The sequence below is a fragment of the Centropristis striata genome, chromosome 5 (genome assembly GCF_030273125.1).
Source record: "Centropristis striata isolate RG_2023a ecotype Rhode Island chromosome 5, C.striata_1.0, whole genome shotgun sequence".
NCBI classification, from domain to species: Eukaryota; Metazoa; Chordata; class Actinopteri; order Perciformes; family Serranidae; genus Centropristis; species Centropristis striata.
The window spans coordinates 17,080,794-17,107,610 of NC_081521.1; the positions used below are offsets into that span (position 1 = coordinate 17,080,794).

Genomic DNA, 26,817 nt, shown 5'->3' on the forward strand with positions numbered 1-26,817 from the left:
TACAGAAGTAATAAAATATCATTTATAAAACACAAAAAGGGTATAAAATTAAAAACAGTTGGTTCCGTGAATGTGCTGAGGGTTTCAGTGTTCAGTTTGTGTATTTACACACTTTTCTCAGGCTGATTTCAGTCTTTTACTTTTTGTCCGAGAGAGAAAAAAAGTGAAATAATTGTCATTTTTCTTCTTTGATTTGGTGAGCATCTTCTCCATCCTGAACATTTCTGATGCTCTCCTCCCTCTGTCCTTCACTGCTCGGTGTTTTTAAAGTACATATACCCTGTTGTGGATGTGGTTTGGGAGGAGAATATTCCTTGAAATTTCTCGCCCCCGTTTCCTTCCTTCCTTCACATTTGCAGTCCATCCTGCTCCTCTTCCTATACCTCTATAGTCTTGAAATATATCCTGGCGTAAATTGTGTCCAGCTGGCTGTGCAGAGCGTGGAAGGAGGGTCTCTTGGATGGCTCGGCGGCCCAGCAGTCCATCATGATGCGATAAATATTCTGTGGACAGCGTGTTGGACAGGGCAGCCGAAACCCAGACGACAGCAGATCCAACACCTCTTTGTTGCTTTTTCCTAAAAAGAGAAGGGAGAGATATAAAAACATAAGATTTGGAAGATTTTCACTAATTTCTTAATCTGTTTTTATTGCAGGCATCTTCCAGCATGCAGAGAGTCAGAAACCACAGCTGTGATAACATCAGGAACTGCTGCAAGGTAAAGGCAGCTCGCAACATAATGAATCAAGATATTCAGTTATCTTGGAAAGTGCATGTTAAAGTAAAAAAAAAAAGAAGTACTTGATAAGACTAATGTTTCTCAATATTTATCTTGTGACACATGAAAAGACCAAAACCTACTCTCAGATTCTGAAATATTTAATACATTTCTCTTGTGTTGTTCATCAAATAATTCCCCTGTATATTCACCATCTTGTTAAGAAAACGTGGCTGAAAAAAGATTAAGGACCTTTGCACCAGAGCAGCAAATGTGGATTAATCCGCCCCTGAAAATAGTCCCCAACAAGTGCACAATTTCTTTCTGTTTGAGTAACGTTTGCTGAAGTGCCCAGCTGTTTTAAAGAAATGTTTTACCCCTTTAAAATCTATACAAATTATATATCTATGATGCATTTTCAAACAACCACGAAGCAAATTTTCACGTTGGATTACTCAAGCAAATTTGACCGCAAGATAATTTGTGTTTATTTGCGTTACTTGCATGAGACACACAGGTGTAGAAACCAATATAGGGCTGGGCGATATGGCAAAAGAAAATGATCACGATATATTTTTTCAAATAGTCCAATCTCGATGATTGTCGAAATTTTTTTTTAAGTTTTAAAGTTCAGATGCTTACTTTAAAAAGCATCTGTACTGAAAACTAAAGAAACTAGAGATTAGTTCAATATTTTATTTACATACGAAGTAAATAACGCAGCAAATTAAATGCTTAACTGAGTTCCATTCAGTAATAACTTGTTTCTCTGTAAGTTTTCAGCTATGGTGCATTCAAGAGCATAGGACATATCCTATGCTCTTGAATGAACCATAGCCGTTCCGGCGCTATTGAATGCACCACACCTGTGTGTGAAGTGCCGTGCTGTGAATGTTAGTTTCCTCTCGATACAGCGGCAGATAGATTGTAATTTGCTCTTTCCCAACATTCACCTGTTCCTCCCTAGTTTATTGCTCCAAGTCATGGATGACATCTATTTCTCTGCCCTCAGCTCCGCGTTTAGTGGAGCAGGAAAAGGTCGACTCTGATTGGCTGTTGTCATTTCCGACATGTTTGATTGAGTAAATATGCTCACAGCTGATCAAGGTAATCCACCTGAAATTTATCGCGATCACTAATAACAATCAGATGATCACCCATGCCTATACCAACGCAGTGGCCAAAATAAATAAAAACTGTTGTGTATTTATCTTGATAAAATCATCCTGAGGTGCACACAGCTAGGTGAATATCATCACCATCTCCAGGAATTGTGTGTAAACGATGCTACTACAGTGGTGTATACCCCAAATTAACAGATCTTGCAATAAATGGATCAAAAGGATGCAGAACAAGCAGCAGCAAACAACTTTTAAAAAGCCTGTTTTCTGTATGCAGTTTGGTTTGATCGGAGAAGAATGTAAATGCTGACAGATTACTTGGTGTAGTTAAACATTTTCAACTTGTGTGAATTCAAAAATGATGCAAATATCACCCATATATAATATTAGTGTGAACACATGAATACTCTCTCATGGGATTTGCTGATAATTAGTCAAATAAAGGATATTTTAAAACTTTTCTCATGCTTTTTGGATAACAACAGGTTATTTAAACTGTATTCTCCAGTGACATTATTCTCTAACAGTAATCTTCTCAATGACAGCACATAATAAGCTGCAGGGTGTAACCACACACTGGTTATTAACACTCCTCTTCACACCCAGTGGCTCCTTTGTGTTTTACCACTCATGAGTGCATTGTGTAAGTGGGAGAGTTGTGCATATTTGTAATACTTTTCCACTGATTAATAAACACATTAAAACATGGGAGTCAAAGTTCAGGAGTTTATATAGCTGTCAGTGAGAACCGTACCTTCATAAGGCATCTTGCCGCGTGACATCATCTCGTACAGCAGCACGCCGAACGACCAGACGTCTGATTTCACAGAGAAACGCTGGTAGATCGCAGCTTCGGGAGCCGTCCATCTCACCGGGATCTTTGTGTTTCGACTGGCTGTATAAACACTGTCCTGTAGAGAGACACAAGATATATGTACTGTCACTTTAACAGTGCACCGTGGAACCTTGTGTGCTTCAACCAATATGTTGCCCAAAATATGATAAGGAGAAATGCCACAAGATTTTTTCTGATTGGTCTAAGAATCTGGTTTGGACTAGAGCGAGACAGATAAATCTGTTGACAGATATTATTGGCTGATATTAAACTATTAAAGGCTAATCAGTATCGGTGTATAAGCTGTCTGATAAGTGCTGTTATTGAAACTTTTTTACACAATATATAATAGAGAAAACGTTGCTTGGCGTGATTTAGAAATGTTTTATTTATTTTTTTAAATATTCAGCAATTGACTGAAACTGAACAGTAATGATGTTTAATTAGCTATTCATTTTATTCATATTTATTCTTTATTCTCTCAGTAGTCATTTATAGAATTGGCTGATAATGTATAATAATGTTACATATTATTAATACATTTTTTTATTTGAGAAAAATCGCTGCAAAATCAACATAAAAAAGGTATTTTTTCATTCCAGCTAAGAAAATGACTATCGGCCGCCATATCGGTTATGAATTGATGAATTTTCCCTCTAAAATCAGTATCAGCATTGATCTCAGAAATCGCATATCGCTCAGAGTTTAGTTTTGACACGTATCTTATAGTAGAAATTTGGAAACGTTTTTTTTTTTGAACAATCAAAATTTATATTTTTTTAAAAATTAGGAAAAACTAACATTATCTTTATTGAATATTTTCCATATATTTCTTTATACTGCATACATATTTATCAACCTTAAATTCATTATGAATTAATTAGAGCCCGACCGATATGGGATTTTTGAGAGTGATTGTGCGCCGATTTTTTACCAATCTGTAAATTTACCCAGAGAGCTACTTTCTCAAATGTAAAACTTTATTTAAAAGAAAAACTTTAATATATATTATACAAACAATGTTACACTGTCAGCCAATTCTATAAATGATCACTAAGAAATAAAGAATAAGAATTAAAAAAAAAGATAACTAAACATCATTACTGTTAAGTTTCAGTCCATTGCTGAATATTAATAAAAATGTGCCAAGCAACATTTTCTGCATTATATATTGTGTAAAAAAAGTTTTCATAACGACACATCAGACAGCTTATGCATCGATACTGACAGGCCTTTGATAGGTTAATATCAGCAAGTATATCTATATATTCAAACAGTTAAAGGAGTAAAACTGGATTTAAAGAGTTTATTTATCGCTAAACAAAACCTGTTCCTGCTCTGGACTGCAAGATTTGTTCACACGGTAAAAACCAGCAGATTTATTTACAGTAAATAATATTGTCTCTCAAGTTATGCAGTAATGATGTTTAAATATTACACACAGAAGCTTTATCTAAATTTTTTGTATGTCTATATGAGTAAAGATTTTCTGGTATTGTTACACACAGTGAATTATGCAGAAACAGACAGAGTGAAACATTAAGAATACATGAGTTTACACACGAACAATAGAGCACACGATGCATATTTAAAACCAACACGGATAAAGAATTAGTGTTGTTCTAAAATAAGAAAATGGTTTCTGACAGATGAGATGTCTCTTACTTACATGTGTGTTCACCTCTCTTACACACACGCACGCACACACACACATACAGCAGCGTACCTTGATGATCCGGGCCAGGCCGAAGTCGGCCACCTTGCAGACGAGGTCGTCCCCCACCAGGACGTTCCTGGCAGCCAGGTCCCTGTGGACGATGTTCCTGTCCTCCAGGTACGCCATGCCCTCTGCGATCTGACTGCCCATGTAGATCAGATGAGCTGATGTCAGCACCTGGCCTTCAGCAGCTGGGACACACACAGACACAGACACACACGCACACACACACACACACACACACACACACACACAGACACACAGACACACAGACACACACACACACACACACACACACACACACACACACACACACACACACACACAGACACAGACACACACTGTCAGCTAAACCTATGAACAGCATGGATTTATTTTTGATAACCAGAACAATAATGTAAAAAGTCTTTTGTAGAAAAGTGTTTTTTTGTTCTCAAACGTCACATTAAGTCCACATTTATGAGTTAGTAAATATTATTTATAGTGTTTTTTTAATAGAGGATGTAAAATTAAGTAATTTTAAATTTTAAGTAATAAAGGCTTAATTAATAAAGCAAAATAATAACTTAATAAGTAATTGTAAAAGATATAATAGAAGTAAAACAAATAAAAACTATAAAGCGTTTAAGGAAAGGAAATATAAAAGAAAAAATAATTAAAGAAAATATTAAAAATTCCATACTTTTTCTAAAAGGTAAAATGGTTAAATTATATGTATAGTTAGTATTAGATAGTAATAAATTATAAATTATTTAATATTTGAAGAGTAGGGGGGGTTATGAAAGTAATACGCTACATAATAATAAAAGCAATTTAATAAATAAAAAAGAAAAGAAAACATTGATAGTGTTAACTGTTAATTTAATTAATAACTTAATAATCTTAATACATTAAGTAAAATAATAAGTAAATAAGTAATTAAAATATAACAAAACAACAACCAAATAATAGTAATAATCATAATAATAAATATAAAAGAAAGCAATAGTGTAATTAAATTAAGTAAAATATTAAATAAGTAATTCATTTTAAACAGTTTTAAAAAGTAAAGAAAAATGCTACAAAAATATATTTTTACAGTAAAAAAATAAGTATAAAGAATAAAAATAAAATTTCTAAAATATCCTTTTAAAAAATAAAAAATAAATGAAAGTAATGCACAATAAAGAACAAAATAATAATGGTTTCATGAATAAATAGTTTTTTTTAATTAAACTAGTACAAATTAAATAAAAGAAAGAAAAAATAGAAGGTATAGTGTAAAAAAATAGGTTAAAAAAATGTCAAAGTAAAGGAAAAATAATAATAATAATTTTGTAAAAAAAAGAGGAAAGGATAAAGTAAAGTATTTATAGTGCCATACTTTTTGTCTAGTTGGTTGAAAATGATTTTGTTTGCAGAGTACAGAGCAGAGTAATGCTGCATGTAAACAGATTTTAAATGAATGAGTTTTTCTCTGAGCTGTTGGAGGATTTCAGTGGAAGAGTTCCTGCAGCCCTGAAGCAGATAAGAGCCATCCTGACACGCAGCATGAAGAATAAAAGCAGCTGCTGGAGTAAGAGACAGATCTGAGTCAAAGCCTCACACTCTGCTACTGAGACTCTCTGAGACTCGCTGTGATCAGAGCCTTTTGTTAAATGTCACAACAATATTTCTGTGCTGAGTGGAGCTGCCAGAACACAGATTATAATTCCATTTGCTTTGGATTTAAGAGGGGGAGAGACTTAACTGTCACTTGGCCTAAATACGGCTTCACAGGGCTTTCAAAGAAGAAAAAAAAAGAGGAAAATCTGAGGTAAGGGCTGAAACTCTCCAACAGCAAGAAATGCAAATTATTACAGCAACAGTGGAGTCTCAGGAGTTTAGAAACAGGAAATGGCACGTTTAGAGGAACTGAGAGAGAGCGAGAGGGAGCACTCACAGGCCAGGTAGGACTTGAGGCTTCCTTTGCTCATGAGCTCAGTCACGATGTAGACGGGCTCCCCTCTGGAGCACATGGCCAGCAGCTGGATCAGCTTTGGGTGGTGGAGGCTCTTCAGCGCCTGAACCTCCTTCACAAACTCGTCCTGCTTCGTGTCCTCTGCAGGAGGAGACGCACCAAAATCAGTCAAGTTGGACTTTATTTCATTATCACGGGTGTCCCTTTTGTTTAAGCTGCTACCGTGGGATCAGCCTCGTGTATATCAGTTAATCAATCAAACTTAATTTAAAAAACGCCTTTAAAACAGGTTTGTGTAGCTAAAACTGCTTCACAGATTTCACAGTTTTCAAATTATATATACAGATTATATGCTATAATTACAGCAATAGTAGCAAATAAGAGTTAAACAAATGGTAAATGGTAAAATAACGCTTCAAAGTTAAGCTATTTTTAGTGAGGAAAACAAACAAAAAACAGGCATTATAGGTACCAACCTCCTCTTGCAAATCACATGCAGTTTGAGGCAAAAAATTTGCTTTCTTCTGCAGTAAAATGTCTTATTTTTGCCTATTCCATACAGTCTGTGAGTTGCATAAATTGTGTATGACTGGAAAGCTGAGACTATTGTGGATTCAACAAACTAAATTTTAGCAAAGGAAAAACTGACATGCCCCCTTTATGCTAGTTTTTCTATATTTTGTCCTATTGTATGTGAATATTAATGCACAATGGGGTCCCTAAACAGTCTGTGAGCTGCATAAATATGGAGAAACAAGACACAAATCTGTGTTGGAACCCTGGCATCTTTTCTCTGTTTCATCTGATAAGTTATTGAATATTTGGGTTGTTTTTAGATGTGACATGCCCACTTTATGCACTTTATCAGATACTGTTTGGGGCAGAACCCATGCAGTGTTTCTCCTGCAGTAAAATGCGATATTTTTGGTTATTGCATATGAATATTTGGGCACCCTTGGGTCCCTAAACAGTCTGTGAGTTGCCTAAATCGGGTCTGACTGGAAAGCTGAGATTCTTGTGGATTCAATTAGCCCAATGTTCTTCATGTGTGATGATGTTAGTGAGTGAAACTTGAGCTCAGTGGATAAAATGAGCTGCTGTGACCTCTAGGATAATCACAGCCTCATGAAACTTTATAACCACAATCTAGAGACCTAGAGCATTCAGAGGATGGAGGGCTGAGACACTAGATTCACAATAAGGGGCTTTCTCAGCAGCAACACAACACAAGTGCTGCCATACAATCACACAAAATACACAAATCTACTCAACGTCAAAAGTTTCTTAAACCAAATCACAGGTTTTTCTCTCATGCACCAAAGGTCTTGGTATCTGAATGTGTGATTCTAGAGGGATTTTAAACATTTTTAACGATTCTCTACCAGTAAAAATGGTCAAATTTAGAACTAAATGCTCAAAAATTGCTGCAACAACTTATGAAACATAATTTACACACATATTTATGAGCAGAACATGTTGGCTCTGTGCTGAGCTGCATCTCAGATTAATCTTCCAGTTCCAGCTTTCAGATGATGAACACTTCTATGTGACATCTACTGTTGACCTGCTGTCTCTCCCTTAAAATCTACTACCTACAACCCCCAACTCTGTGTCCATTGGTTTAAATAAAAACTAGCCAGTATCTGCCTTCATTCGTACCTTGCTTCAGCGTCTTGATGGCAACTTTCCTATTCTCTGTGGTCCACAGAGCCTCCCACACCTCTCCAAAGTGTCCCTCTCCCAGCTTCTTGTGCAGCCTGAACTCCTCTCGAGGCCTCTCCCACGGCTCCATGTCGAACAGCTCCCGCTGCACAGAGACGACAGGGTGAGTCCACACAACTTTACCTCAGCACTGTTAGAACAAGACGAGGCTGCACAGCACAAACGCTGAGCATCAAGTGCATCCTGATGCATTCTGTATTTTACATACACAGCGACCAAATCACAGTAAACTAGGTCTCATTAAATAATTTTTTCTGGACACTTTGACTCACTGATTGTTGGTTTTCTGACATTATAAATATTCTCTTTAATGCTGGTTGTTTGTTTGTTGTTCACAGAAGACCCAACAGAAAAAGACCACAAGAAAATAAACAAATAATCGTCAAAATGCTTGAGTCGAAATTTCCTTTTCAAAATAATTATTTTCTAATTTTTTTTAAAGTATATTTATTTTATTTATTTCAGAAATTACAGATATTTAAAATCCCTCCATATACATAAAAAAACAGACAATTCAAATAAAAACATAAAGAAAAACATACATAAATAAAAATTGATTAAAAATAAATGAAATTTAAGAAAAAAAGATTTTTTCAAAAATGGCATCTCTATGTAATTAGAACAGATTCTCCTTGAAGAAAAATATTTAATTAAAAAAAAAACCTGGATCATGATGATAAAATCTTGAAATATGTAGTGAATCTTTTTCTCCACCTTTATTTCTTTATCTTCTTGTCAATTTAAAACAATTTTACAATCCCACTATTTTGCTTGTTCTTTTTTTCCAGTATGGACACAGTTGCAGACAGATACAGTTTCCCCTTTGTTGGCAGATCAGCAATGAGGTGAATTAAATGAATGAGTGAATAAAATAAATGAGCAACAGGCTGAATAAAAAGCAAAACTTTATTTATGACCAGAAACATCAGCTGCTACAAACGAAACATGTTGATGATCAAGTGCTTTAATCAACATAAAGTGAAATGAAATGAACAGATCAATGAAATGATTGGTTAAAAAACAAAAACATGAATAATAAATAAAATTGAAAAATCAGCCATTGTTCACATATAAACTCACTAAAGACACTTTGATTTCACAAAAAGGATAAATAATTAATAATGTACACAACAAATAGTTTAATAGTTGGGACACTAAATAAAAACAAAAAGAAAACAAACTGAAATAAAAAGGACATTTATAGAGAAAACCCTGAAAAATTATTCAAACTCCATTTAAGCAACGGAAAGGTCAGGCAGATAGTTTCCACTTCATTACAACGTTGTCTGACTTCGTTTATAATGGTGCATGACGACATAATCTCACTAATGGCTTTAAGTTTGACAAATGTTAAACACTCACAGTCAGTTAGGCGGTTGATGAGGCGTTAAAACAGCAGGATAAATCTGCTTTTAGACCCCGAACACTAACATCAGACCTTACTTTATCAGTGTTTATTGGCTGTGTAATTACAACAACAGGATGTTGTGCCAGGTCAATAAAAAGTGATTGAATGTGTCATTAATGAGTCTTTTTTACTGGGAAAACATTTAGCTGACGAAGCGTTTAAATCTAAATGTGTTTCATTTTGTAAAAGCAGATTTATTCTTGTGTTTTAATGAGACTGAAGCTGCAGAAAGACGATGAGTCGTTTATAAATGAAAGAAAACACAAGAAATTAGCTTATTTCAAGATTTAAAAACTGAAAATAAAAACATGTTGGCAGGCGTGAGGAGAAGAGCTGCTCAAAACTTAGTGGGAGTCATGAAGAGATGTCGTATCTCTTGTTAATTTTGCATTTTCAGCTCTTCATTGTAACCAATGAAGATTGGAAGATTTACATGCACAAATTATTACTTTTCTTTCTCCTTACTCTGAAAAAGACAAAGGCCTCATGCAAGAACCACTCAGACAAACAGATTTATTCTTAGGTGGCTTTTACAAGTGATCCATGCATAATTTTTTCTCATTTTCAGTTTTAATTATAGACAATATTTAGGTTATTTTATCACCTTATCTCATTGCATTTATGTAGGAACATGTTTTAATTGTTTTTATTTCACTTGGTTGTACTATAACTTCTCTCATAAGTGCTTCCTGTCTTGTGTTGTTTTTTTGTTTTTTCCCTATATCTTTATTTTTCTTGTGCATTGGTCTTCTTGGTACTTGGTTGGTTTACTTGTAAAATTTGACAATTTTTGACAAAAATCAACATGATATAGTATGACTTTTTGAAGGGGTCATTATGGTGTTGTTCTGTCATATTATGCTCTAATATGTAGCAAAAGACTATAATAAAGGCATTATAAGAATTTTATGCATTTTAAAATTTGACAATTTTTTGAACCAAGACTTTTTTTTCAAGGAGGTCATTTTTGGACATCCCATAATAAGGTGTTTTTTCCCCGCTATTTCTGGACAAACTAACCACATGTATCAACAGACTATAGTTGAGCCATTTTAAGCATTTTGAGGCATTTTAAAATTTGACAGTCAGTCAGCTGGTCAATTACCAATGAAGCTCTTTGGACTTGTGTGCAGTTTTCCACTAATGTAAAGTATATTTCATTACTTTGAAGTGATTTTGAGTTTGAAAGATCCATATAATTCATAAAATGTTCTTGCATGAGGCCCATACTAATCAGTTTGAAAACTGCAGCAGAATCATGAAATGCAAAATGGCACAAATACAAATCAATACTTACATATATGGTTACAAAATAATGGGAACTTTCAAAGTTGGACAACTATCATGGGAAATAACAGGAATTTATGGGAATTAAATACAATTTTTACTTAAATTTTGATTGTGATAAATGTCTAATGTTTTAGTTGTTCAATAAAATAATTAAAACTTCTGATTTCAATTATACTAACAAATAAATCTGTTGAAATGCTTTTAAATTGTATTATTTTACAGGATGTCTGCTGACAAAACAAAATGTCTATGTTGAAATATGACACAGTTTGTATAAATTACCACCACTCAATTGCCATAACTTCCCATAATTCCCATTTTTCAATATTTCCAAAATTCCCTAGCTTAACTTCCCGTGGAAAGTTTCTGGAAATTTAGCGGAAGTTTTCCACCCCTTATGACAAAACAAAATGTTTACATTTATGTCTGGATATGATACAGTTTGGTAAAGTTACCCCCAATTTCCAGTTAATTCCCATGAAAAGTTTCTGAAAATTTATCGGAAATGTATCGAACATTTTTCACCTATTTGCAACCCTTCTTACATACAATTAATAGATTAAATTATTAAAATGTATAAACACTTATAAATATAATTAAGTAAAAAAAAATCATTCAACAAAAATGAAATGGAAAAATTAAGACAAAACAAATGTAAAAGTGTTTTCATTCACTGCCTATTTGGTTCTCGTGTGAGAGAATGTTGCAGAAGTGTTTTGTGTATTAAATGTGTATGTTCATGTGTGTGTTTCCGCCTCAGTGTGTCCGTGGCCTCAGACTCACAGCTGGAAGGGAAAGAGAAGAGCAGGAGTCACTGAGTGGCGTCTGATCTGAAGAAATACTGTATTTAAACACTTTCTATCCAGCTGCAGCTCGATGCAAACATCTCCTACTCGTCTAAATGGTTCCTCACATTCCTCTTTCCTGAAACGTCTCTGTGTGTTTTTGCTGCGACTGTCAGAGGAGCGAGAGTCTGTCAGGTGATGCAGGTTCCTCCGTTTGCAGTGAGACGTCTCCAGATACTGAGAGACCTCGGTGAGCTCTGCTGTCTCCCACCGGCCTCAAACTGATGAGCCATGAATAAAGAATACAGCTCGCTGCAGCTTTAATATAAGCTGCAGTGCAGAGATAGTGCATGTAATTACAGCTCTGCCACGTGACGTTATGATACAAAAAAAACTGTTCCAAATATTTTATTCTCTGCCTAATTACACTCCAAATATGTTTGCCTCTCGGTATTAATTAATGCATCAGACGGCACTCATTAGGTCCCTGCTGCAGAGACACAATGGAGAGGAGTTCAGGGTCTTTGTTGCAGAGACAAAAGCAGCTCAAATTAACAGAGATACTGGAACATTCTGGATTAAAAACTGGAGCGTCCGCTGCCTGAAATGTGACTTTTATCTCCTGAATGATCAGCAGCAGTGGGAGCTGCTGTTAGAAGTCACCACTGCTGCTGAAATACTTCAAAACCTGATCTGTGTTCAGCAGATTGTGGCTTGACTTCACCTGCATGTGTTGTTAGTGTAAAGAGAAATATAAAAGCAATGAACTGATATTAATACAAGCTGCTGACATTATAAAAAGTAAAATATCCTTGATATCATTCAGTAACATTGCTTCCTCTTTGCTCTTGTTCACAGATTTTTGAAGCAGCAGCATTTTCTCCTGCAGCCTTATGACAGAAAGAGGCTGAGTTGAGTTTCTGCAGCGTTTGATCGCCAACATGAAGGTTATCGTTTTAATTCAGGTTATAAATATCTGCCGATGTGTTGACGTCGAGCAAAAGAGTCAGTTAGACATGATGACAGACTGAATCACAACCAGTTTGTGCATGAGAGTAAAAACTCATTCACCACGACACATTATTACCTGACCAACTGTTCAATGTTTGTTTTTTTAAACTTTTGTACTAAACTGTGACATTTCTGTCTTTTGGACAACAAACTATATCACTATTTCTGGCCGTATAATTGACCCATTTTAAAATGTGACCATTTTCAACAAAAATGGACATGCTATTATAGTATGACTTTTTTTTTTAGAGAGGGTCCTTTTTGGACATCCCATAAAATTCAGTTTTTTTCCCCGCTATTTCTGAATAAACTATACTACTAAATGTATCAACAGACTTTAATTGACCCATTTTAAATTTTGACCGTTTTTGACAAAAATCGACATGCTATACTATGACTTTTGTGATGAGGTCATTTTTGGACATCCCATAATATGGTGTTTTTCTCTGATTTCTCCAGGACACTCTCTAATCTCTGCAGGAGCACCAGGATGCATCTGGTACCACACCACCAGTCCAGGGACGCCTTCTTCATATTACATTTTATTTATTAGTTCTTATTATAAATGTGCATTTAACTGCAATATGCTTTAAATCTCTTAAATCTTTCTGCAGATAAAGGGTACCTTTAACATAGTCACTATTCTATTTTATAATGTTATATGTTACCAGTACATTTATTTGTATTTATTTTGTTAATCTTACTTGAATGATTAACACTTAATGAGCCTTGGTGGAGGGAGACTATAAAGACACAACAAATGTGATCATGGTTTCTGTTACATACTAGTATGAGTTCTTTTCACATTTTGGACATCCCATAATATGGAGTTTTTCTGTCATTTCTGTCCATATTATGCTCTAATATGCATCAATTGACTATACCATTTAAAGCATTTTGAGGCATTTTAAAATGTCACCATTTTTGACAAAAATCGACATGCTATAGTATGACTTTTTTTTCGAGCAGGTCATTTTTGAACATCCTATAATCTGGGGTCTAGGCTCGTCATGTGTTACTGTGACTATTTTATGTTCATGTTTTGTGATCATGTATCTCTGAACTGTTATATGTACAACCTGAAAACCAATAAATCAAGTATCAACAGACCGTAATAGGGCCATTTTTAACATTTTTGGGCATGGCAGGTATGTATTTTCACAGCATACTTTACCAGGACATTTTTGTGAAATGTTATGACACATTTCAGAGCTTAGTATACAGTGACATGTTTTAAAGCAGCCAATACTATGACATTTTCATAACATGCATAGCATGGTATAACATTATATAGCGTGTCATCGTACTGTCGTATGTTCTTGTACAGTAAGTGAACATTAGTTTAGAACATGTTTTCAGCGTGTCCTACCTGCTGGGCGCAGGGCTCCACCAGCAGCACGCCCAGGCTGCGAGGACTCTTCTGGTAGTAGGAGATCAGCTCTCCCAGCGTGGCGAAGGAAATCTTATCGGAGACGAAGTACGCCCCGATGGAGGAGCGCTGGATCCTGAAGTGGTACACCTTCCCCTCGCTCCGCGCTGCAGGAGAGAAACGAGTCAGACTGAGCTCACAGAAACATCGACCGATTCATTTCTCTGATTCCTGTATGTTTAAGTCTGTTTGTTTTTAATCAGTTCATTTCTGTGTCACAACCACAAAATGTTTGTTTGAAAACACAATGGTGCTTTATTCTGAAAAGGACAGCAGGTTATTATGATTAAATATGTGAAATTAAACTTTAATAAAACTGAGACGTCCAATAAATGAAACTTCACATATCACACTTGTCATTTTCTGTGTTTTGCATTCAGCTACATCTTATTCTTTGCACATTTATTATGTCACAAAACAACAACAACAGGAGCCGCTGGTGTCTTGTTAACGACGCCCTCGTTAACAGCAAGATTCTGATACGAGTTGACAAGTTTTCTTTGGACTGAATCATCTGGTCTCACTTCTCGGCTCCTCTCTGCAGTGATGACTTGTGTTTTCCTGTTACTTCTTGTCGGGGACACATCAGCGTTTACACGACAGAATAAATGTGAGCAAATCGACATGCTATAAGATTAGTTTTTTTCCTTCAAATTATTGACATTCCATACTGTGGTGTTTTTCTGGTGTCTTTGGAGAAAATATACAACCATATGTATCAACAGAGTAAAATAACACTATTCTGAGCATTTCGGGGCATTTTAAAATTGTATGACTTTTTCTTGAAAATTATGACTTTTTTTTCCTTAAAATTTTTGACATCACATAATGCAACATGGTCTCACAGAAATCCGTGAAATAGCCACAGATTTCGCTTAACTCAAAATCCGTGGAATAGCCACGGAATCGCTCAAATTTCCGTGAAACTGACACGTCACGTGACAAATAAAACATATATTTCTCGCTTGAAATGTGATCAAAATCCATTTTTATGCAGAAACTAAGTCAAAATATTGATTTTTCACTAAAAATGAGAGAACTGTCCGCCATGTTTTTTGTTCTGACCGCTGGGACCTTGAAAGTCACGTGACTTGGAACAAACCAATAGCCACGGGATATGACTGTCATTAACTTGCATTGTAGCGAAATCTGTGTCAGTTTCACGGAAATTTGAGCGATTCCGTGGCTATTCCACGAATTTTGAGTTAAGCGAAATCCGTGGCTATTTCACGGATTTCTGTGAGACCAGGTTGCATAATGTGGTGTTTTTCTGATGTCTTTGGACAGACTACACTACTGTATATATAAACAGACCCATTTTAAGCATTTTGAGCCATTTCCAAATTTGACCATTTTTGACAAAAATCGACATGCTACAGTATGACTTTCTTTTTTTCCTTCAAATTGTTGACATCCTATAATATGGTGTTTTTCTGTCATTTTTGATAGTTTGTGCTTTAACATGCATCAATAGGGCCTTTTTTTTTTTTGCATTTGTAGCCATTTAAAAAATAGGTGCTTTATTGACAAAAATCAACATGCTATACTATTATTTTTTTCAGTTTTTGGAAATCCCATAATATGGTGTTTTTTTTATATTTTTATACAAATTACAACAGACTATAAAAGGGCAATTTTTAAATTTTTTTAGGCATTTTAAATGTTGGTGTTTTTCTGTCTTTTCTGGACAGACTTAACAGACTTTAAATATCCAGGAGCTGTGGCTGAATGCAGAAGGTTCAATCAGACACTGACTGCAGCATGTAAACACACAAACGATGTGATGATCTGCTGACAGAACAAGAAGACACCATGTTTATCTGACAGACAGACTGAAAGTGAAGGTGTCCTCTCTCATGTGCTCACAGAGAACTGATGATGCACATTTCAGCACGCTGAGCTTCTAACTGCACCATTTTCCCCCCGGGACCTCAAGGACCTTGAAGAAGGGAGGAGGGAGGGACAGAGTGGTGGTGGACGGAGGAAAAGATGCAGATGCAGAAGATGGAGAGAGCAGACGACAGAAAGAAAGAAAGAAAGAAAGAAAGAAAGCCTGGCTTCAGGCTCATTCAGAAAAAAGTGTCGTTTGATGAAATGTAGGTCACTACGATGTCTGCAAACAAACACTCTGCTCTCATTTATTCAGCCCTTTTATTTTTCTAAGCTCCAATTTAAAAACAAAACAGAAATGTTTGCTCTGTTGGCTGCTGCACATGTCAGCTGGTAACATATTCAGATCTCTTCAGATATCTCAAACAAGAACGGCTCATTTTACCAAAGGAAGAGACCAACACTTTCATACCAAGCTTCCCTTTGTTTGTAAATTAAGTATTTTATTAAACGTCTTATCATTCTGAGCTGAGGTGGACGGTTTATATTTAGGGGGAGATAGCAGGTACATGTCACATAGAAGTGGTGACATCATCTGAAAGCTGGAACATGAAGATTAATGAGAGATGCAGCTCAGCACTGAGAGTCGACATGTTCACTTCATAAATCTCTGATAAAAATTACTTAATTAATCAGTAATATAAAAGTAAACATATTTAGATGTGTAAGGGTTCAAAACATTAATGTTTGGCTTTCTGATCAACTATGTTCCAGAAGTTGTTGCAGCATTCTGTGGGTTGATAGAAATCTCTGAATCAGTCATCAGTCATTAATAATAAATTAATAAAAGTATCTATCCATCCATCCATCCATCCATCCAATAAACAGCAGCTGCCTCCCTGCCCATTTATCTTCGTTGTGTTTTAATTTAACAAACTGTATCAGCCGCAGGAAGGCAGAAAATGTTTTTAGCTAAATAAACTAAAAAAAAATTTAATGGCATACTACAACAGTATACTGACATATTTGTGACTTTTTGTATGATGAGAGTATAATACTATGACATTGGAACAAACATCCAATTATGATTAATTAGATTTTTGTGATATTGGAGGAAATTGTCCTTTTGCATAATTTTTCTGTTTTACATTGAAAGATATATTAAAATCATTTAGACTAAAATTTTCAACATTTTAACTAAAATTGACATGCTATAATATTCCTTTTTTTGAGAAGGTAATTTTTGGATATCCCATAATATGAAGTTTTTCTGTCATTTCAGGCCATATTATGGTCTAATATGTATCAACAGACTATATCTGAACAATTTTAAGCATTTTGAGGCATTTTAAAATTTGGAGTTTTTGGAAATCCCATAATATGGTGTTTTTCTGTCATTTTTATACATATTATGTTATGTTGATACATATTATAGCATATAAGGGTCATTACTGCCATTTGACAATTCTTTGAGACAAAAATCGACATGCTATAGTATGACTTTTTTTCATTCAAATTTTTGGACATCCCATAATATTTTTTTCCTGTAATTTCTGGACAGATTATTAGACATATTATTAATATGTATCAACCGAGTATAAAGGGGATTTTAAATTTTTTTAGGCATTATAAATTGTTGATGTTTTTCCTGTCATTTCTGGACAAACTTTACTACTTCATGTAAAATATATAAAATTTTAAAATCATCATGGAATGTTTTTTATGATTTGTAGGCCGAGACGTCTCTGCAGCCCCACAACACTTGATCCAGAATGTGAAACCTGGATTAAGCTTTTTTCCCCCTGTGTTTTCGGTCATTAAAGAGAGAAACTTTCTATAAATAATCACTTCTTATGCATCTGATAATAATTACTTTCCGATCCTTAAATAATGAGCTGGCACCTCAAAATATGTTGTTATGTTCTTTAAAAAATAATGACTTCGTATCTGAAAGTAGTAAGAAACTCTCAAAATAACATAAAAATAAAGTTTCTCATTAAAATAAAAATACACCTCCCATCACCTCAGAGCTCCTGATCATTAGAGTAACATACTGCAACTATTCCTTAACAAACAACCAAAATTTCTTGAATCAAGATGATAAAGAGAACTCTGTAACGCCACACGTCTCTGATTCAGTGGCAGCAATTATTGAGGACACAGTGTGTCCCCTCCTGCAGCAAGAGGGGAGGAGAGAGGAGGTCGAAGGCAGATTAACAGAGACAGAAGAGACAGAAGGCCAGCAAGAGGAAGAGAAACAGAGGAGGAGAAGAAGAAACGCAGCGAGTAGATCACCGTTTAAAAGCCTGAAGCCATCATTTCACCATATCACCAAAAATACACCGTTTATTGTAGAAAGAAACTGTAAAAACAGGCTTTATCGTCAGAGTTTTAACTTTTAGACAGTCCTGAATGGATTATAGGTTGTGAAAGTTTCAGTTATAAAAAGTGACCAAAACTTTTGTTAAAATGTTGATATTTGTGTCAGAATCTCTTTATTCTAAATGTGTCATTTAAAATGAAGCATTTGCTCTAACCAGATCCTGTTAAAAGCATTCAATTCTGCTCCTCAGAGACACTGTGAAGACATGATTGATTCTGCTGAGACCAACGGTCACATGACAAATATTCACTGAAAATCTGTTTACACAGAGCAGAGCAGAGCAGAGAGGAGAGGACAGGAGAGGCTGTTTACACAGAGCAGAGAGGAGAGGACAGAAGAGGAGAGGCTGTTTACACAGAGCAGAGAGGAGAGGACAGAAGAGGAGAGGCTGTTTACACAGAGCAGAGAGGACAGGAGAGGCTGAAAACATGAGAATAGTTCAATATGTGGAGAAAACTGTTTTTGGTCATATTGTGAGTGTCATTTTTGGGTAATGTTGTGTCTCTTTTGTGTCGTATTTGTTCATTTTGTGTTTGTAACAACATTTGTGACACTTTAAAATAATTTATCAGAGAAAGTCAACTTTTTTTCCTGATTTCTGTCATTCTAACTATTATTCTGCACAAAGACATGTTTGAGTTGTTCTGATTGTGCTGATTCCATAGAGACTTATAGATTTATAGAGATTTTACATATTGATGGATCACTCACCAGAGATGGTGTACTCATCACTGTGACTCTCACTGATGCGAACCAGGAAGGAGCCGTCTTTGTTTTGGGACGCCAGCAGCAGCTTCTCAGCTTTCACTCGGTTTATGTTCCCATAGTACCACCTGCACCGAGACAGAGAGGACAGAGGACGAAAGAATAAAGACAGAGAAAAGACACAATCATGGGTTTAATGGGAGTAAATGAATGAATGAATGAATGAATGAATGAATGAATGAATGGGGAACAGAGAGAAGAATGTATTTTGTGTGTGCAGAAGCATGCTCACAAAAGCAGAACTTATATAGATAAACACACACATTTTATACATTTCTGCAGGCTGATGCTCAGAGAGGAGAAAAACACCATAAAGTGATAAAACACCATAAAGTGATAAACTGCTGCAGTGTCTGGACTTTAATAGAATATTTCCAGTTCATGCAACTTTATCATTTTACTCCATTACATTAATCTCACAGGTATTAAGGAGGTTAAATATAATGTTTTTGTACAGTTTTCATTGTGTTGCAAAGGATTAGCAAAAATATAATATAATAATAATAATTTTTATTTATATAGCACCTTTTAACAACAGCAGCTTACAAAGTGCTCTGACAGAGACAGAGAGAGAGCAGAATGATGTCATGAGGACTAAAACAATTCTTGCATTAAAAGAAAAAACAATAAAAGACAGAGCAGGAACAAAAAAAGTAAAGAAGTGAAAAAGAGTAGTAAGCTAGAAAGCATTACATAAAGGAAGTTTATTGAAGTTTTAAGAAGTGATGTAAAAGCTTTAAACTTCGAGTTATAAAGTTGTGACTTACTGTTGTAATAAACTGCCACTTTTAAAGCAGATGTACCTAATAAACTAGTAACTGAGTGTTTATCTTTACTGCTACAGTTATCAGATCATTTTTTATCTTTATGTTACAGACGTCAGTTGACTTTTTACTGTTTTCTAAAGGTGGAAAGGTAAAAAGGACTGTTTATACAGATAAAGGTGTTTTGTAGAAAATGTTTAACATTTTTGCTGACTGAAACATTAATCAAATTACTTTCTCCTCACAGTATAGTTTAATGTTTGTGTACAGCAGGACGTTTCTTCAGCTGCTTGTTGTTTGTGTGGGTGAAACCTGAGCGTCCTGCAGAGCGACACGCCCTCCTGATAACTCTCAGTAAACACAGGACAGTTTCTGTATCGACTCACTGAAACATTCACAGATCTCTAAAGGACTTTAACTTCTCAACAAACTCCTTCACAGTGTTCAAGTCAGAAACAAAGAGTAGAAACTAGAACCTGACCTGAACCTGATAAATCAGGATATAATCAGCTGATATTAACGATCAAAGTTCTGTCAGTATCTGTGCATATTCTGTCTGATATGGAAACTTTTTTACACAAAATATTATGCAGAAAATGTAGATTTTAGAATTATTTTTTTTAAATTATTTTTTCATATTCAGCAATTGACTGAAACTGAACAGTAATGATGTTTATTTTATTCCCATTTATCCTTTATTTTCTCAGTTAACATTTATATGATTAGCTGAAAATGTAGTACATTGTTTGCATAATGTATAATAATAATGTATATTAATATTATTAATACAGTTTTATGTTAGAAAAAGTAGCTATCTGGAGACATTTGCAGAGCGGCGAAAAATCTGTGCTTAATCCACATTTTAAAAGTTTCCATATTTTTCAATATAAAATATTCTACAAATTATTATTATTATTATTATTATTATTATTATTATTATTACAGCCACCATATTGCTTACTGATTATTTTTTTCCTCTGAAATCAGTATCAGCATTGATCTCATCGGACTCCAGTGGAAATACTCAAAAGTCTCAGCACCAGAATATATCTGAAGTACCAAAAGCAAACATATTAATTATGCAGAATGAATATAATATTGTATTATAACTGGTGTTTGAGGACGGCGGGATGTGTGGACTCTGTGGTGAAACCTGACGACTCTGCAGATGAATAATGAACGAGCTGCAGCTGCAGCCTGAAGCTACTTTTAGCTTCAGCAGCAGGACACTCAGAGGATGTTTCACTTCAGACTTTACTGGACGCCTCGAGGCTCCAACTTCAGTGTTTATGATTAGAAACAAACAGCCGTAAAACTGTAAACTGGACATTTAACACGCTGTGATGTCACAATAAAATGTACAAAAGCGGACTAATATACAACTCTGATGAATCATTAAAGTCAATTTATGGTAAAAAATAAATAAATAAATAAATAAAAAGGGGGGGGATCCTGTTTCCATCTCACACGTAAGAAGTGTTTTATTTTTTTCTTTGTCTAAATATATCCATGTTTCACACTGAAATTCGCAAAATGGTAATATTTAATTTAATTTATTTATTTAGAACCATTTTAGGCATATTGTGGATCAAACCATGAATCCAAGAAATAATTGAATAATTTATTCATTACGAAAATTCTTGTTAGCAGCGTGCATAATTAGAAAGAGCAAATTACTTTTTTGTCAAACCAGCCAAAAGTTAAAGATATTTGATTTGATATCATAAGACTTAAAAAAACAACCCAAAAAAACAAGAAAAGATTCACATTTGAGTCAGTAAAACCAGTGGATTGTTGCCAGATTTGCCGAAAGAAAATTACAAAAATTATATATCAATCTTTAAATTGTTTTTCTCATTAATAATTTACTTAACTAACTAAAAAGTACATTTAAAATGACATAAAACAAACAGCCAGGAGTAAATTTGTGAACTGATCAGTTATAAAAGACAGTTGTCAATAAATTCACACAATTTTTTCTTTTTTTACAGGAGTTAAGGTAAATTTACATTCTGACATTTAATGTTTGATGGTGAAAAATAATATTTAAAGAAATTATATTAAAATAAAACAAAAATCATAATATTGAAGAAAATATTAGTACAATTAAAAAAAGGAAAATATTGACAAAAAAAAAAAGTTTATTGCCTTACCAATTGATTGATGTATTGTTTCAGCATGAAATATAATTTACCTCAAGACCTGAATAAAAAATGAGTTTTATAGGAACCACAAGTCTCTTTACAGACATGCCCACTTTATGCTGCTAACATTCAGTAAAATGTGTTGTTGTGTCCTCTTGTGTGTGAATCTTTGTGCATCCTGGGGTCCCCAAACAGTCTGTGAGTTGCCTAAATCGGGTCTGACTGGAAAGCTGAGACTCTTGTGGATTCAATGAGCCCAATGTTCTTCATGTGTGATGATGTTAGTGAGTGAAACTTGGGCTCAGTGTATAAAATGAGCTGCTGTGACCTCTAGGATAATCTCAGCCTCAAGAAACTTTACAACCACAAACTAGAGACCTAGAGCATTCAGAGGATGGATGGCTGAGACACTAGATTCACAATAAGGGGCTTTCTCAGCAGCAACACAACACAAGTGCTGCCATACAGTTGCACAAAATACACAACTCTACAAAAGTTTCTGAAACCAGATCACAGTATGGATTCTTCTCTCTTGGTGTCTGAATCTGGGATTGTGGAGGATGTTTCACCATTTTTATCCATTTTCGAGTGGTAAAAAATTGTAAAATTTAGCACCAAATCAGAGTAACAAATTACATCAACCCAAAAATTGCAACAACAAAAACGTATGAGACATAACTGAGCACTAAAACAGCCAACGTATACTCCATCATTCAGTTCTAAAAACTTTCAAAGTATCAGAATAGGTGGAAGCCGTCGTTCTCTGTGGAAAAAGGAACTGCAGCCTGACCAGTGAAGTCAACATTCTTCACCAGAAATCAGAGGCTGAAAAGCTGGAGCTCAGAGAGATAAAGAAGATGAACAGAGCGGAGAGGTGATTGCAAGACAAAATGCAAGATGCACCAGGTAGGACAGACGAAGCTGAACATGGCGAAGAATCTCCACAGAGCAGAAAATAAAGATTCATAAGAAGTAGAGGTGTGAATCAGTGTATCGGCCCCACAATACGGTTTCATCCTGATACTTGAGTCACGATACAATATTATTGTGATTTTAATCATTGTGCGACATGGTGAGTATTGATACAATATATTGAGATTTAACTGTTTAACTGCATTTTGTGTGAAATAAGAAGTTCTGAATTGGGATGCAGCCATGTGTTTAAAGAGGAGACCTATGGGAACCAGAGAGCCTGTTTTCATTGAGATGGCATGAGATCAGAGGTCACACGACTGCTTTGAAAATCACCATGAAACATAAAAAAAAGCAGAACTTCGCATCGTTATTCCAACTTCCTGACACGATATCCTGACCACATGGAGCCTATAGATTCCTTACATCTTCTAGTTTCATGATACCAGGATCTCCAGGATATTCATATCAGTGAGCCCACTACAGCCTCCGTAAAAAATACTAACGGCCGTCGGAACGCTAAATATTGATATTTGGCAACCATGAATCGATATATCGATATATTGCAACACTACGCTGTATAAATTTTTCCCCACCAACTCTAACAAGAAACTATGAATCCATCGGTACCACAGAGGCCATGTCATCATGTTGTCGAGTGAAAAGTAGCACTGCTGTTTCTTTAACCTTCCCCTTGTGTTCGGGTCGCCACTGACTCGTTTTAGGTTTTAAATGCATAAAAGTACCACACAACTTTTGTTTATCGGATCAAGGCTTTTTGACTTTATCAGGAAGCTTCTATTGAAACAAAATAAAACATAAATCAATTTCACTAAATTATAAAATTCACTGGCGAAAATGATAACATTTGTGTTGTTTCAGTTATAATATAAGATTATTAAACAATATTTAGTGAAATATATACGGGTCAAAATTGAGCAATAACACCATAGATGTTACTATAGTTAATATTAAAATAAAACATTAATTTGAGCTGTTTTCTAATACCCCTCAGTAATAGTCATGTAACATAACAACCTATTATTTTAAATAATTCTCTTGAGGTTAATTTTACCTTTTTTAAAATCAAAATCGAGTGGTATGCTCTCAAAAAGTTCCAGGGGGCCACACAAGAAATATTAAGACTAATCTTTTAATGTATAAGGAAGCCTAACAAGGTCACCAAGAGGAAAGAAACAAATAGGATGATAAATAATTGTTTTAAGTGTATTTCATGGATCATTTAAGGGTCAAAACCGACCCGTTAACATAAGGGATAGTAACAGAAAGCTAACAGAAGAGGAAGGTCAAATATTAAGTAATATTTCTACATACTGAGGTCCTTAAAAGGCCCTAAGGTGCAACCAAAAGTTTAGCTAGTTTCAGTCGAACTCTGGTGGTTAAATCCTTGTTACGGTTCGTTTGGTCTCTTGTGAAGCTCCAAACGAACTCTAACGTTTTCAATCGAACCCTGGTGCTGTTTGATTCACTGTGAACTGACCCAGTTACAGGAAATGAACCAGAATACAGCAGATTGTTTGCGACCTGTGAGACGTTCACAGATCAACAGGACGACTGATGTTTGCTGAACATCTGGGCTGAAGAACACAAACAGGAGACGCTGAATGAAGTCACAAAACAATGACGTTTATAAAATCATTTGAGATCAACCGGAGGACGATTGGAGAGTTGATGTATAAAAAACAACCTCGACAGCAGTATTCCATGGTGCATTCAGCTCCATGTTGCTTTGTTTATTGTTGAGGTGTTTACATTTTCAAACAACAACTTTTCAACCAATAACAAATAAAACTGAGTAAATTTCCAGCCTTCCACCTTCGCACACGCCCCTCCACAAATCTTTTTATTTCCTTTGGTCTGCTTACATTCATGCAAAGCAGAATAAATACAAAACAAACCAAAAGCTTCAATTTCACTGATTCAGACGAACCGAACGACTGAGCTGCAGAAACTGGATGGGGTTGGTACACTGCCTATTGACCAACTGATCAACATATTGTTCATATTGGTAATTATTTTATACTTATTCTGGTTTAAATTCCTGGTTAACGATTTCCTGTTATTTATTGATGCTTCTTAAATCTTTGCTGCAATTTTCTGATGCTGTAACAATGGAAATGTCCTGTTGTGGCACTAATAAAGGATATCTTGTACTTGAATTTATCACAGTCTCACAGTGGGGAGGGTCACAGATAAAGAGGAGCAGGTGAGGTCAGAGGTCGGCTGTCGACCTTTTAATGGATCAAGCATCAATGAAACTAGACAAGATGACAAATCCATCGCTGCCAAACTTGTCATGTCATCATGATGGGAGAAAAAAAGTTGGCGAGGGAAAATATAGCACCGCTGCTTCTTTAAATGTAAAATTATTTGGATATTTCTACATCCTGAGGTTATTAAACTGTCTCTGAGCTGCTTAAATTGGATACTGTTTGAAACTTTTGGTCCCCAAATAGCTGATCTGATTGAATATACCCATATAAATCTATGAAGAATGACTTTAAACGTCCCATCAGGTCAAATTACAACATTTTTCTAAAAGATTCTTGTTCATATCCGACACTGAGATCACATTCAGCTTGTGTGATTTTTTGGGAGTTGAATGAATTATTTCATAATGACATTTTGATGTAAAACACTTTAATGTGTTTTTACAGCCGGGAGGTGAAACTCCGTGAGCTCTGATCTCAAAATGTCTCAGGGAGGATTTATCTTCATCTCATGTGAATTATTTAAACCTCAGTCCATTTTAAATCTCTTCAGTGTGTTTATGTAACATTTTGGCGGATTTAAAGATGTTTTTGACACATTCCATCAGATTAAAGAGCAGCAGCATCAGATCAGGTGAAACAGAGACAGAAGCTGTTCAGGACAAACAGAGGAAGAGGTTTGAAAGACTCACTTGTGTTTGGCGAACTCGTCCTGCAGCAGAGCCACGTAGTTGGCCGGGATCAGTCCGGACTCCAGGGACCCGGTCAGCTTCTTGGCCAGCACGTACTCGCCCCGCTTTTCGATCACCGAGAGCTTGTCGCCTTCCTTCACCGTCAGCTCGTCGTCGCTGCGGGCCTCGAAGTCGAACAGCGCCGCGTAAAGCTGCACCGGCCGCTTCTTGGGCGACGGGACGCGGATGTCCCCGGACACGGTGCGGATCTCCGCCGCCTGCGCGGCAGGGTTGGCGATGACATGGTTGTTGTTGTTGGGGACGTGTGGGTAGCGGAAGTCCGGCCATATGCAGTCCCAGAGCCGGCTCAGACACGGCATACAGGAGCGGCAGCAGCTCTCCATCCCGGGACATGAAGGAGCGCGGCGGCGTTAGTCCGGGTTTTATCCGATCGATCAGACGCGATTCAGGCTCTGTGAGTCCGCGGGAGACGGCCTACAGCAAACAGCCCTTCAGTCCTCCGGGTTCCCTCTCTTCCCCCGGCTGCACACATAATGCACCGCCAGCAGTAGTTGGGTAGATTAGCCGGAGGAACCGGTTTTTTCTGTTGAGATCATGGATCTGAGCTCCGCGCCTGCAGTGCGCACGGCGGCTGCGGGAATGCGGAAACGGCGGTGGAGGGCATCCAAGTCGGATCGGTCCCCCGCGAGGACTCGGCAGCGGCTCGACCCAACACGAACCGAGATGGTGAGAGTGTGAGCATGGCTGCAGCCAGGAACCGTTAATCCATCGTTATCTGCAGAGAAACGGCTGCAGGTGAAACACGGCGCGTCAAAAAGTTTGGGTTTGGCGCTCCGCACACCTCCTGCTGCTCACACACCTGCGAGCTGGAGGGAGGAGCAGGGTGTGTGTGTGTGTGTGTGTGTGTGTGTGTGAGAGAGAGAGAGAGAGAGAGAGAGAGAGATTTAAATAATAATGGGTGTGTGTGCCGCTCCGGCTCCGGGACATTTCTCCCTGAAGGTCACTGTTGAGTAAACGCTGAGTGTGTTTGTTAAACAGATTCTCATCTCGTCTATTATTTGTCTTTGCCACGTCATGAACTCACTTCACGCGGTGTGTAGGGGAGACTGGGACCGCGTAGC

The 26,817-nt window shown here is 36.2% G+C and overlaps 1 protein-coding gene across 1 annotated transcript; it reads right to left on the minus strand.

The window, feature by feature from the left end:
* srms (src-related kinase lacking C-terminal regulatory tyrosine and N-terminal myristylation sites) lies at positions 1-26,536 on the minus strand. Its single transcript, XM_059333286.1, has 8 exons — positions 25,697-26,536; positions 18,900-19,021; positions 13,916-14,082; positions 7,990-8,137; positions 6,313-6,471; positions 4,401-4,582; positions 2,594-2,750; positions 1-577 (listed from the first exon to the last, which is right to left on the minus strand). The coding sequence occupies exons 1-8, from the start codon at positions 26,077-26,079 to the stop codon at positions 378-380; spliced, it is 1,518 nt and encodes a 505-aa protein (XP_059189269.1). The 5' UTR covers positions 26,080-26,536; the 3' UTR covers positions 1-377.
* Positions 26,537-26,817: the final 281 nt, after the last annotated feature.